The 14992-nt window shown below is 41.1% G+C and overlaps 2 protein-coding genes across 3 annotated transcripts in view; one reads left to right on the plus strand and one right to left on the minus strand.

The window, feature by feature from the left end:
- Positions 1–5889, plus strand: part of psd2 (pleckstrin and Sec7 domain containing 2) — a 30026-nt gene extending 24137 nt beyond the window's left edge. For both annotated transcript variants that reach the window (XM_061282336.1, XM_061282345.1), the window contains 6 exons: positions 73–263; positions 398–468; positions 1007–1164; positions 1239–1383; positions 1641–1784; positions 2630–5889. In XM_061282336.1, the coding sequence (XP_061138320.1) occupies positions 73–263; positions 398–468; positions 1007–1164; positions 1239–1383; positions 1641–1784; positions 2630–2860 (940 nt within the window). In that variant the 3' untranslated portion in view covers positions 2861–5889. The remainder of the gene's footprint in view (positions 1–72; positions 264–397; positions 469–1006; positions 1165–1238; positions 1384–1640; positions 1785–2629) is intronic.
- Positions 5890–7855: 1966 nt separating this feature from the next.
- purab (purine-rich element binding protein Ab) lies at positions 7856–12324 on the minus strand. Its single transcript, XM_061284644.1, has one exon. The coding sequence runs from the start codon at positions 12246–12248 to the stop codon at positions 11403–11405; it is 846 nt and encodes a 281-aa protein (XP_061140628.1). The 5' UTR covers positions 12249–12324; the 3' UTR covers positions 7856–11402.
- Between the last annotated feature and the right edge of the window lie 2668 nt (positions 12325–14992).

The following is a 14992-nucleotide window of genomic DNA, read 5'->3' on the forward strand; positions in this document are numbered from 1 at the left end:
AAAAGGAAAAGACATCACAATGTGCCATCAATGTGAACATCTCCTGTTCATCTTTTTTTTTGCCGTGTGCAGTGAAGAAGAAGAGCTAAGGAAAAGTTTGTCAGAGCTGGTAGAGGAGCAGTGTGAGGGCGGCAGTAAACGTGTTGCCAGGGTAACGGACAGCAATAACCCTTTCATCGCCATTCCCATCCTCGTCAATGCTGTAACCTACAAACACGGAGTGCTGACTCGCAAAAGCCATGCTGACATGGATGGCAAGCGGAGTGAGTACACAAATGTGAACTGACTTTACAATCATTTTTTTAATCTCCTATCTTTATTTTGTAAAAATATACTCTTGTATTGTGAATCACTGAGACAATCTATGACTAATCTCGCTCCCATTTCTGCAATCCAGCCCCTCGGGGTCGGCGTGGTTGGAAGAAGTTTTATGCGGTTCTGAAGGGAATGATATTGTATCTCCAAAAGGTACTGTATCCCGTCCATTTTCTTTGTTGCCATAGAAACACACTCGCTACATGGCGTCACTGATGTGGAAGACTGTACAGCAGTTCGACTGCACTGTGGTTTTGCGTGCTTGAGAGAGGGAGGCAGAAGGACATTTTGGCCTGGCAACTGTAGTGTGTGTTTGTCTCCCTCTCCTGGTGATAAGGCCTTATTGCAACATAGAAGAAATTAGTGGAAATAGTGACTCCAAGTAAAGCTTTGGACATCTGCCTCGTAGTTCTAATGATCTGAGTTTGAATTTCAGCTTCGGCCTTCCTTTAGTTATGCATGTCGTATGTGCCTGGATGGGTCACCTTACCAAAAACATCCATGTTAGGTCAATTCCGTAACTGTGACTGTTGATTGGTCTTATCCCTGCCACTGGCTGGCAATGTATGCATTAAATTTAAAGAACTGCGAGTGTTAGCCTTACTTTAAACATCACAGTTGTTTTTGAAATGTTTACTTCTTTAGTATGACCTCAAAACGTGCAACGTGGCCTACAATTTCTCTCTTTCAGGATGAATATAAGCCAGATGCTGACATTTCAGAGGTGGACCTGAAGAATGCGGTGCGGATCCACCACGCTTTAGCTACTCACGCCACCGATTACAGCAAAAAAGCCAACGTACTGAAGCTCAAAACATCCGACTGGAGAGTTTTTCTGCTTCAGGCCCCGTGTGTAAACTGAGGACACTAATTTGCCTCTCCCTAAGCCCTAGTCAGCTATTTATGATGCTTGTTCTCTTTAGGGGCGAGGAAGAGATGATGTCGTGGATCTTTCGGATTAACCTGGTGGCAGCGCTTTTCTCTGCTCCAGCCTTCCCTGCTGCCATTGGCTCCATGAAAAAATTTTGCCGACCCATCCTTCCATCCTCATCTACGAGACTCAATCAGGTTCATGCATTATATATTGCACGTGTATACAGCGTATACAGAGCGTTTCTCTCTCATACATACACACACGAGTCATATAAACTTTATTTTAGATACCCAGTACAATGTAAGCACATTATAGCACATCCCTAATTAAAAGATTCCACACATACCCTTTATTGCACACCATACATTTACATATTCTATTTGTGCGCAAAGCCATCTAATTGGCTGTTTTGTGGGTCTTGTGTTGTTTGCTTGGCATGTCATTGGTGCAGGAGGAGCAGCTGCTGAGTCATGAAAGCAAGCTGAAGCAAATGAGCTTGGAGCTGGAAGAGCACCGAAAAAACCCGCCCTCATCTGACCCCAAAAGCCGCGAGTGGGAAGAGTATCGGCTCAAAGAGCACTACCTCACGTATGAGGTATACTCGTCATTTCTAACGTGTTATGCTGTTGATTATTTGACAGACGTCAATGAGGTCTGTGATTTTTACTCACTGACCACATCGGGTACACTTTTTTTCTTTTTAATGAGATCCAATAGAAAAGCTGTATAATTTTTTTAGTAACACTTGCTTTTGATTGACCCCATTACAACTATACAGGATATCATTTGATTTCATAACAAATAACTTGACTTACTAATGACCCAACCTAAGAATTTTGGAATACAAACTTTTGCTTGGTCAATTTTTATGCTTTGGCTGGTGAGCAACCATTTGATGTACGAGTGCTCGATTGTGACGGAGAACTTAACTGACTTCACAAATAAGTTGTTTGGAAAATGCGTGATGGATGGTTGGATTAAAAAAAAAAAAAAGAGAGACAAATTACCTTTGCCTAAGGAATGTCTGCTATAAAGGTGCTGTGTTAATGGATATACTCAAACACAAAGGATTTAGCAACGGATATGGAGAGAGAATATAACAATACTTCTAGAAAGAGGTGGGTGACATAGGCAAATATATTGTGATTTTTTTTCCACCTGATAAATTTATCCTTCAACCAAAAGCTAGCCCTTATGTCCTTGGCACCCAATGTCACAAGATGGCGCCAAAGCAACGTTTTCATATTAGTCATGGCTTTGCCCTGACAACAAAAGCAATAGTGTAGTTTTCGAGGAGGAGGTCAGTATTTATTTCTCATTAGAGTTTGGTGACAACAGTTTTAGAATAGGCCATTCTGCTTTTTCCTCCATATTCTTTGCATTGTTGACGTCCATCCCTGTATCAACCACCTCTCTCCATTCTTCTCACATTCTGAGCAGAAGACTCGCTACGAGACGTACATCAGCCTCCTTGGGGCCAAAATCCGTACTGAGACAGACGATCTGGAGAAGATTGAGGCCAGCGTGTTGGGTGGCCTGATGATGGAGGGTGTCCTGGGCGGCCGCGATTACCACCTCCGGAAAACACAGTCCTCGCCGTCAATCAACCAGGCTCACAGTGGCTTGAACGGGAGGGGCGCTGGAGGCACTGCTGTGGGACAGATGAGTTGAGGAGGGAAGTGGACCACAAAGACCACTGCCCTAAAAATGACCTCCCTCAAAGCCAAAACCAGCGTCATGTAACATGTAATTGGGTTGCCAGATTATCGTCTTTATGAAATCAAAATCCTTCCGAGAATTTATCAACCCCCGGTGATCAAGTTTCCTTGAGCAATAGAAGAGCCTCCGTCGACCTCAGTACTGTTGCACATTGAAAATGATCACAACAGTGATCTCTATTTATTACATCGTCAGTATTATTTTTTAAGGCAGGCGTGCGGTTTGTCTTTTGTTGAAATATGGGTTTACTTTAGAGCAGAGAGAATGAGGCCAGACAACGACACAAATGACGTTCAAGCACGTCTGGTTCCCTCTGTCTGGTGTCCCTGCAGGCAGCGGCTGACATAGAGAAAGTGGAAATGGTACTACTGTAGCATTTTGGCCTTTGCATTTCACACTCACCTTTGGACCTACATTTTGGGGTGGAGTGTGATTTGCAAAGGTGACACTACAAATCTGTTACAGAAAAAAAAATACTCAGAAGGATCCTCCCAAGTCAAACATATTTATTTATTTATTTAAGTTTTTCAGAAATTCTTTATTGCAGCGAGTCAACACGCTCTTTTTACAACCGTCTCCTTGCACACCCGTAGAGAGCAATGCCCTCATGGAACTGTTTGCCGGAGGAGCTCGGAGTTGAGTGCCTTACTCACGGCACCTTGACACCAGCTAGTGAGCACACCATCAACGAGAACTTGAATCAAAAAGGACTTGAAACAGACCTGACTCTTGCTAAATGTCTCGCTCTGTGATTTCTAAGCCGCCGTTACCCCTAAGTAGTGATACACATTTAAATATTATTTTTCTTCGGAGCCTTTCAGACTGAATTAAAGCACTATGTGATGTTCATCGCTTTCTTGTCTTGAAAGACTGCACTGATAATAGTTGGGAGGGAAGTGTCAAAAGAATTAGAAATGAACCCTAAAATATCAGTGGCAACACTTCCGAGGTCAATTCAGTCCAGTTGTATTTTGACAGGATTTTTTTTTTTTTACATACCACTGAAATTAATTTGAAATTATTGTGATTGAAGTGTAAACTTTTAGATTTAATTTAAGGGGTTTCTCAAAAGAATATTTATCATTCAAGAATTATGGTCAGAATAATTCAATTGTCAATGGCTCAACATTACTAGTAAAGTAGTATTTTCATTTCAGGACAATATTTATTGATTTTAGATTTTTATTATCTTCTCCAGAGTATTCGTGACTATTGCTGTTCTGCTTTTCCCCCTCACCTCTTCTTAAATTAAAGCTGAAAATATACACTTAATTCATACCAGTGTACAAAGGTATATATTCTCCTCCTTAACATAATCTTTTTTAAAGGCTGAGTCAAGCCCCCAAATTTCTTTGTCATAATATGTTCTGTGCAGCCCAACTAATTGAAACACAATGTTCTGACGAATGTTTTGCTTGTGGAATATAAATTAATTACCTATTCTATCCATCTCAGTGGGCGACCATTTTGCCACTTGCTGTTAACTTCTAATGACATCACAGATGCTCAGGTCTCAGGCTGCAACTGATCACTGCTCAGCTTCAGAAAACTGATGAGCTATGATAAGGTGGCACCTGAGAACTGGCCACTGTGATGTCATTTTAAGTCGAGGTAAGTGGCAAAATGGCCACGGATAAAAAGGGGTGAATTTTGATACATATCTCACATACCACCGATGCAATATTGATGAAATATCTGTTTAGACCAGTGGGGGCACATACGGCATATTATTGTCAAAACAATGGGTTGACTTTGCCTATAAAATGCTTACAAGACATTAATGTAGCAGAGTCATTCACTCTATGAAGTATTTGTGCTTTCGGGCATTTTAGGTAGGAAAACAAAATCAAGCAGTTATTTTGCAAATGAGACATAGTAATCAGCACAAATCATCCTTGTGAGATGGCACTTGTTTAGAAAAGATCCAAATCTCTCAGTCTTGTGATTTTTTTTTTTTTTTTTTTAATGAAATCTTGTTTTTGATGCCCTTGACCTATGTGTACAAGTGTAGCAGCGGGACTGTTCCAATTTGGCGCACAAACACCAAAGTGTCCGAAGAGCGGCTGGAAAACAAATCCACCAGCGGAATATCCATCAAAACATCTTCTACATGGGTCACTTGGAGCGTTTGAAAATTTGTTTTCAAAGAAGCGAACGGTTAGGTTTTCTCAGTAAGGCAAAGCAAACGTGCACCAGAATATCACGTTAAGGTTACTTCTCTCGGAGCTTGCATAATATGAGGAGGACATTGGTGGCTAGAGTGAGTGGTGACGGTACCAATGTTTGTGAGCACCTTATTGATCCCACACAAATGCACAAACATGTTTGAAGTAATTTGCTTATGACACAACTGTAGAGCTTAGAGCACCTCAATGAGGCACTTGTTGACTTTTTGCCAGAGCTTTTCCATGTCCTCATGAGCTTTCACATCTTTGCTATGGTGTCCCACTCTCCTCTTGCTAAATGGACAGATTGGAAATTCATTTAGGGACTTCACTGGAAAGTTGGAATCCCAGCTTAAAGTGGAAGGGTGTATTGTATCGGGATAAACAACTTTTCTGTTTTTTAACGCAGACATGCCCTTGTAGTCAGTTTGGCTGTCGTGCTAATCGATGTTCCCAATGTTAGGGTAGGCCTGTGCTGTAAAATAGGACTGTGACAAAGTCTTTGTTGATTGTTGTTACATTGTTATGTTAATTTAAAAAATGGCAACTTCAGCACTTTGATGTCAGCGTTAGACCTGTCATTTTGCTTAGTTTGTATATTTGAACTGCTCCCCTGATGTTCATAAAGTGTAAAAGACATTTACTGAATATTTAGTCTGTGCTTCATAAAATAAGGTTTTATAGAGAAGATAGTAGTCGTGATTTACTAATATTGGCACCAAAACAGTGTTCTGCAGTTTGGGTGCCAATGACATCACTGATGTACTGTACATATTTCTTTGTACTCTATATTAAAGGCATTTTAGAAGAATACAATTATTTATCATTTCATAATCCTAACACTGGAAAGAGACCTCCCCCCCTTAAGAAGAATTTAGCAAACATGTCCTCACATGTGTACAAAGTGCATCGCAATATGGACCTGAAGTGGTTAGAATGCTAATTTCACAATACAACCAAACAATTATAGAGTTATTGGGAGAAGATAATTTTGAAAGAAATAAGAAGCCCGTATTATAAGCGTTGCTCATTCAGTAGCTTTTTTTAGCATACTGTTATAATAGCTTAAATTTGCATTGGGAAGAAATCTTTACTTATTACAGAGGACAAACAATTAGAAAAACTGATAATAGAAAATGTATGGATTACTATCGTTCACACTAAAGTCAGATTTTTTAAGGATTAAAATTACGTTACATTGAGTAAACCTGGGTAATCTGAATTAATTTCAAACATCCTACACATTTTCCCTCTAGAGTCCTTCCATGTACTATTAGGCCGTCCATTTTCTAAACTGCTGAGGGTGGCTGGTAAATTGGAGCCTATCCAAGCTGAGTTTGGGCGGGCGACATCTTGGACTGGTCAGTCAACCGCATCCATAATATCCTTGTAAAGAAAATTAAAAAAAAGTGTTTATATATATATATATTTATAGAAGGGGCCTAGTCATTTGTCTCTTTGTAGTCATACATACATGTATTACCTGATATGTCCCAATATTAACTCATAAACAGTTATGTAGTACAAGTGACATAGTTTAAAAATGTTATGCTTATATCTTGGATAAAAGTGGGAATAGTACGTATGTATCATCTCTTTCGGTATGTTACTTTCTAATATATAGAGTATCACATTGTTTGAATGGGAAAAAAATACTAGTGCTGTAACTGTATAAAAATCAATAAATGTAGTGTTGATACAGGTGAGCAGGGACACATGGAATGAGCTTTTATTGCATGATTAATCATTTTCAGACAACAAGACTCCCCCAAACATTAAAAATAAACAGCACTGTACAAAACAGCACACCTTTTCTTTTCTTTTTTTTAATCATTTTTGCTATCAACAGAAATTTAATAAGGTGGTGAATGGAGTGTAAGGACACGAGTCGTGATGATGTTGAGATGTACAGGATGAGCTTGATGTCAAAGTATAAGCACCATCTTCATGGAGTCAGGAAAGGCCTTTTTTTTTTTTTTTTGACAGGAAATACTCGAGAAGGGACAATGAGAGCTTTAACATACAAGAGGGTCGTTATCACAGTTTTCAGACATGTTTACCAACTTAAAAAAAGAACAATATTGGTGTATAGCACTACTTTATCATGCAAATTACTTCAGTAAACTTTCTGACACAGACAAAATATACTTCAATAAGTAGAACTCAATACATCTCTGTCCAGCAAGTCACAAAGCCTATAGTTTATAATCTTTTAATTAGATCCCTATCAAAAATAATATGCAGATTTGTATTCTTCTTAATATATCTAAAGTGCAAGTAGGTATCCATTTTTATTCAATGCTTTCTGTAAGTATAAATATACAAAGCAAAAGAAAAACGCAACATGTTTTTCCTGTTTACTTTTTCCGAAAGGAGGCGCATCATATATAACAGACATATATATATTTTTGGTATGTATATATATATATGTATACGTATATATACACGTATATATATACACATTTATATATATATATATACGTGTATACGTATATATACACGTATATATATATATATACGTGTGTATATATATATACGTGTGTATATATATATACGTGTGTATATATATATACACACGTATATATACACACGTATATATACACGTGTATTATATATATATATATGATATATTATATATATTATATATATATATTATATATATATATATATTATATATATATATACACACACACACACACACACACACATACATACACACACACACACACACACACATACACACGGCACAGATAAAATATTTTTGAAAAGTACAACATATCTCATACGGGATGGTAAAGGGCTTCATACTAAACAGTGACATGGGATATGTTCATTGTGCACTGAAAAAACCCCTCTCACACACACATACCGCAAAACCTGGGCTCCACTCCCCTTCAGAACCTCTATAACACAACAGTAGCCTGTACAGTCTGTCAATAATATACCTGACAGTTGGTGTGAGTGCAACCAGAAGATGAGCTCCGTGGGTGGTTAGCATCGAGTCATGTGACCGGAGTCGGCCATTGTTTGTGTGGTTAACCAAGAACTGACCAATAAGTGACCCCAAAATTTGGATGGTAACACCAAATAGAAGATCTGTTTGCTGTCCAGTTTGGTAAAACAATTATCACACAAATTTCATGGACAGTTGCCATCTGATGTCACGCATGTGTGGTCACCTCAATACACTAACAGTGATAGCCAGTTGACTTTAAGGCAGGGACTTTCAACTGGCTTTGTCCAAAGGACCACATTATAACCAAGAAGCAACTCGGGGATCACTGCTTTGGCGGAGTATTACTTTATTTTGCACCGAAGGAGGATAGACCTATACAGGCTATTTATCTGTATGCCTATTTTGGGATTGTGAGCTACATTTGACATAATTTGGATGGGAACGTGATTCACAAAATTAGCTGAAAAATAAATCAAATCTAAATAAGAAATCAGTTTTATTTTTAAAAATGTTACAATTATTTTCCATTTCTAATTTTGCGGACCACCTGCAATACCGTCACGGATTGCTAGAGGGCCGCGGACCACCGATTGACAATCCCTGCTTTAAGGGGTTCTTAAAAGACTGGCTTTGATACATGATCATGTAAAATTCCTATGAGCATTCATTGTGTTTTTAATTGACAAACCGTTTACATGACATTCGGAAACTTTTTTGTCATTGGACACAATTAATGGGGCGTCTATGACGACTACTGCTGCATGAAAAAAAACAAAGCATAATGCTAACTGCAGGAGCCAATAACTAAGACCATACTGTCAATCCAAACTCGCTAGGATGCTGTAAGCCGACGTTCGTCCTTGGTAAAAACACGGAACGTGTGAGTTTCATTGACACGTGACCTTGGACTCCTCATATTTGGCCATACAAACATTCACAGAGATTGTTCTATTTCCAGTTTTGGAACACAACTTGACTAGACACCATAAATGTTTGTTTGGTGAATATTAGTTCATCCACATCATGGGCAAATGTGAGGAATACATTTCTGTTCAAGACACAATTCTGTCATTCCGTTGGTGGTGCTAAGCCTTTTAAAGTGCAGTGCCTGATTTTAGGCTTTTCACCAAGTGTCCAAGAGACAATATCTCTACTTTACCTACAGAATGATTAAGGTATTTTTCCAAGCACTCGACTTTTAGCTTGTTAGTGACCTAAAAGCTCAACTCAAGTGAAACCGTGGGACAAATCTGAATTTGTATGTCTTCCGTGGTCTCAGGTGAGAAAGAGGTCATGCTCAGCCTCCAAGCACACTCCTGGATGTGAGGAGGCCTTGTTGGAAATACAGTAGAGACCTCCAAAACACTCCAAAAGCAATATGAGGCCTCAGCCGGGGGTGGGGTATGTGTGTGTGGAGGGGGGGGGGGGGGCAAAGTGAGTGCAAGCCATGGCAGAGGGGCTGTCCACGTTGTGTGTGTATGGGGCAGAATAAAGGAAAGGAGAGTTGTTTGTAGTGGGCTAGCAAACCCAACACACTGATCCCAGTTTTAAAGAACTACGAACTACGTAGCTGAGGAGGGGGGAAAAAAACATCACGTTGTTAAGTCAGCACATTGCCATGCTTTCAAATGATCATATACCTATTTATTATTGTCATCTTGTAAAAGTCCATACACGTGACACTACGCCATGATCGCCATGCATGTAATATTGCACACTAACAAGAAATGTCCCTCTCTCGTAAATTGCTCTGCCTCCGTCCGGGAGGGAGAAACATGAGACGATTTTGGACAAGACAAAGCGATAGGAAGGATGAAATGAAGAGCAATCAGAGGAACAATGACATATACATAAAGTGAGCTAAGGAGCAATGGAGGGGCTATAGCACCATAGTGAGATATACTGCCTCGGCCCTGCACTGATAAAAGGTGCAAGGACGCCTCGCCTGGTTCTTTAACAGTTTTTGTCACCACTCCACTCTGACAAATCATCTCGTCGAGCCTTTGTAGACTTCGGTTTCCTTCACTGCCATCCTGCTTTGCGCAAGGCTGCCGACAACATCTCAAGAACACTGAAGCATTCCGAGGAGTGAGAAGCCGCACGGCCAGTTGGCAACCAGGGCGCTCATCACCCCGCAAGGCCTCCCCAGACTTTCTGCAGCAGAACACCTTCCCGTCGGTGTCAGAGCCCCTGATCCATGCACCCGTGGATCCGGTAGCCCTGGTCAGTATGGAGAATATATCTGCCTACGTAACAACGCTCCTAAATGAAAGTTGATAGAATTGACGGACCATCCACGCGAGGACAAGTAAACGAGTGGAGTGTATAAGGCACGGGTTGTAATGATGTCAGAGAGGATGCCTGCACTGCGCAGGCGTGTCTTTTCCCCTCCCTTAATATTAACCTTTTGCACACACCCAAATTTAGCCCCCCCCACCACCCAACCCCTCGGGAGGATAAAAGCAACAACAAGAAAATCCCACAGAAAACGTGGGTATCTCAATAAGGACTTTTCTTTTTACAGCTGATTCACAAAATCATAATTATTACATCTAAGTTAGCACTTTTGTCACTGAAGTTTCTATGGACATGGTGCAGGAAGGTCGGATCCTTATGACAGCACGGAGATAGATTTATCTCATTCCTTGAAGTGCATAAGGGCTGCAATTTTGTATTTTCTCCGCATAATAGTAATGCTTTACTTGTGCATTTGTAGGTCAAATTAAAGAGGAGCTTAGTTCACCAAACCTCTGCTCTTACCATGAGCCTAGAAGCATGCAGACAGGTTTTTGCTATTCTGCAGGTCTCACACCTGTAGAGCGCTTCCATATTCAGTCTGCGTACCTTTATATTAAACTATACATTAGGGATATAGTCGATAAATACTCTTTTTGTGCTGATGTCAAATACGCATTTGTGACAAGACTGTTATTTTTACGTAATAGAGCTGTGTTGTCGTTTCTGGTGAAATCTTTAGTATTTCTTTTTTAAATAGCTTTTGATGTGTGCAAAATCTTTCGACAGATATATATATATATATAAACACTGTTCATCGTCACTGAAATCAAGTAAGAAACAGTTGAAATGTTACAGTTAAAAGTCCTTGATAGCAGCGCTTACTGTGACATGGTGATAAAGTGGGTGACATCCAGTCAAATGAGCGAGGAGACAGCCGAGGTGCTGCCTTGTCTCTGGAGCTCGTGTGTGTGTGTGTGCGTGGAGGGGGAGGGGGTGGGGGTGATTCCCTTGGAGATCTCTCTTTCCAGTCACTTGACACTGTTAAGTCTCATTCCCTCGATGAGTTCTCAGTTTTTGTTTCGCGTCGTAAGTCAGTCAGTACGTCAGTCAGTGAGTCAGTCAGTCAGTCAGTCAGTCAGTCGTCGCCGCCGTCATCTGCACCGTGCGGGCCCTCAGGTAGCAGTTCCGAGGCCCGTTTCTCTCGACTCCTCTCCTGGATCTTCCGCATCTCCTCCGCGTATTTGCAGAAGGTGTTGCCAAATTTAGACCACACTTTGCACGGAACCGTGATGGAGTTTCGGTAGGTGGGCTTCACCTCGCTGACCCGCATAAACACGCCGTACTTGTTGGACCCCACGTCGAAGAAGAAGCGCTTGTTGTCCACCGTGAGCGAGGTGCCCTCCGGGAGCTCGGCCGGCTCCTCGTCTACGCCGTAGTCGTCGATGAGTTTGGCCAAAGCGTCGCGGAACTCGATGAGCCCCTGTGCCGGCAGGGCGATGGTCTGGCCTTGCGAGCTTCCCAGTCCGGGCCCCCGATTAACGGTCTGCCGGATCCTCAGGAACCGCCCCCTCTGGTTCTCCTTCAGATCCATGTAATATTTCCGATTCTCCCGCACCAAGAATTCGCTCTTGAGCGCCCGCCGGGGCTCATCCTGCACCAAGTCGGGGTTGCTCGGGCCCAGCTGGGCGTAATGTTCGATAAAGTCACCGAGATAATCACGGAACTCCACGGCCACCGACATGGAGAGCGTGAGGCGGCTCTTGTTTCCTCCAGCGCCGACCTCGGCTATCTTGAGGAAGCGTCCTTTAACATTCTGCTTGACGTCAAGGTAGAATCGCTTGTTCTGGATGTCGACCCGCTTGGAGGCGAGCTCCTCGGTGTCGTGCTGTAGTCGGGACATGGCTCCCATCGCACCCGGCGGCAGCGAGCCAGGGCCTGCGCTAGGCCCTCCATGGTCACTGCCGCTGTCTCTGTCCGCCATGATGCTGCCTTCCCTGCTTTACCTTCCTTCTACCGTCTCCCTCTGCCTGCTGCAACCTCGACTGCCTGTCAAAACGGCTCCGGCGCGCTATCGCGAGAAGAGCGCTCCGCAAGGAGGGGGCTGGTGGGGGGAGTGAGGGAGGGTGTGCGTGTGTGTGAAAGTTTTTTTTTTTGCTAGTTCAACCTTTTATTCTAACACAAACACATTAGATATAATAACACCATCAACTACAAGCTGACAAAAACAAAACAAGACATCCCCAGTACCAAAAAACACGAAACAAACAAACCAAAGCACACACACACACACACACACACAAAAACTAAAATGAAAAAAGTAAACAAATAAAAACACATTTCAGGGCAACTCCATCTTATATACAAAGAATATACAGCCAGAGCAAATATCTTACAGAGACAGCCTTTCAATAAATGAGGTCAGTTTTACAGCATTCTTGGTGCTAATAAACTTTAACGAATTGTTATAGGAGTTCAGATCATTCTTCCAATGCAGAATGTTTTGTTTTGTTGTAAAGAAGCGACATTTGTGTATGTATTGTTTGGCCAACAAAATGATATTGTTAATGAAATAACTTAATTTACCATTATGAAAAAAGCCATATTTAACATCAGATATAGTAAGAGAACAAAGAGCAACTCTTTTGAACAATCCCATTGTTGAAAGTCAAGCCAAAACCTTTGTACAAACTCACACAAAGGAAAAGATGGTCTAAATCTTTATTTTCACCTTCACAAAAAACGCAGTTCCCTACATCCATTTTAAATGTCGTCTTCAAAAGTTTCTTGGTTGGGTAAATATTATTGAACATTTGAAATTGAAGTTCCTTTGCTTTTGGTGGGACCGGAAATTCCAAATACTTGCATCTAATCACTTTTATATCTCCTGAGCTGAAGTCTTTCAAAATATAACCACGTTTCAAAGTACCAGAAAAACAGTTTTCCCCAAAATAGCCTCTAATAAACTGTTAAACTTATCATCACAAAACTCAATCCCATTAACATGTAGCAGCCTTAAACATGGAGTTATCTTTGAATACATTTTATCTTGTTTAACCATGTTAATCAGGGATAATGGGAATGTTTTCACCATTTGTTTGTACTTTTTTTGAGTACAAGAAATCTTAAATCTATCCCAAAAATCAGCATGATGCAAGATTCTTCCCTCCTCATCCATGAAGTATAGCCCAGTGTGTGTGAAAGTAAGTGTAGTTTCTGTACGTCAGCGAGAGCGGGCTGTGTTCAAGATGATGCGCTTTTGTGACTTATGCGTTTGTAGCCTTGTTTGTCATGTTGTTACTCACGATGAACCCTTTATTGATAGGTGTGTATTATTGTTTTTTGCTCTGCTGTCTCTCTCACCTCTCACCCCCATCTGTAGGCTTTTCTAAAAAATATATCCATCGTTCTACAAAACATAAACACTCCTCTTGTATTTGTACATAATACTGCTGCATTGTTAAAAAAAGGAGAAAAAGCCATTAGCCATATATATGTAGTATAGATAGATAGATAGATAGATAGATAGATAGATAGATAGATAGATAGATAGATAGATAGATAGATAGATAGATAGATAGATAGATAGATAGATAGATAGATAGATAGATAGATAGATAAGGTAATCCTGGCAAATTGCCCAATCCGATGAGCAGCCAAGGTTCAGCACCGAGGACAGCGACCATGGCAAACTACGTGGAGCGTGTGTGCGCGTGGTTATGAGCGTGAGTGAGGCGGTGGTGTCTGAGATAGTATTTCTGAATGAAGAGCTGATTGGGAGTCTTCAAGAGTAGGTGGTGAAACTCCATGAATCATAGCACTGTAATTGGACTTGTGTGTGACTATTTCTATTTCTCAATGAGAATAATTGTCAATTTCTGTCTATGTGAAGCCCTTTGAGACTGCTTGTGATTTAGGGCTATACAAATAAACTTGACTTGACTTGACTTGAAGTGTAAAAATAACTTAATGTTACAGTCGACCTGTAGTGGGAGATCTCTCCAGGATGTTTCCCTCCACCGTTTTCTTGCCCATTGTCACAAACAGCACATCCAGATGACAAAAAGTAACGACTCAGCAAAGATGCTTGCAACATCACTGTCTGACAGCATTTTATAGAAGCAGAGTGGGACGACACCGTCAAACGACAATGAAATGACATGTTACAACTACGCTTAACAACGCATCGTAAGACGACGCTTAGCAACAGTTCTTTGTCAAGTGACACAACACGATGACAGGTTCAAATGTCATGTTGCATGCGCAGACGACACGTCACATACGCAGTAGACATGGGCAGACATATCTTTGGCGCAAACCTGGAAGGCCATAAAAAACGCTAAAGGCTTTCATTTTGTTCATGAGCGTGCAACATGGACTACTGATCGATCGGTGGATAAAGAAGAATGATTAGTGAGCACAGTTGGGTGGAAAGTAGAGGAAGGGGGTGGGTCCCTGAACTGATTGCTGGATTTGGAACAGCAATCCTAGTAATGTGGCTCTCATTTAATTAATCTAGATTTGGTATTAGGGGGAATAATAACACCCAGTATTGAAAGAGCTTTATTAATTGGATCTTAAGGAGAGCACACAGACCTTCAACCTGATGTTGTTCGTAAGGCCTTCTATGTGATTGGTGTGTTGGTGCAGTGTATTAAACCTGTCAAGCCCTTTCAGTACCCTGGACAGTCACCCTGCATATCCTGATATGATCCTCTAGTCAGATGG

This window comes from Syngnathus typhle, linkage group LG1 (assembly GCF_033458585.1).
Source record: "Syngnathus typhle isolate RoL2023-S1 ecotype Sweden linkage group LG1, RoL_Styp_1.0, whole genome shotgun sequence".
In the NCBI taxonomy this organism is placed as follows: domain Eukaryota; kingdom Metazoa; phylum Chordata; class Actinopteri; order Syngnathiformes; family Syngnathidae; genus Syngnathus; species Syngnathus typhle.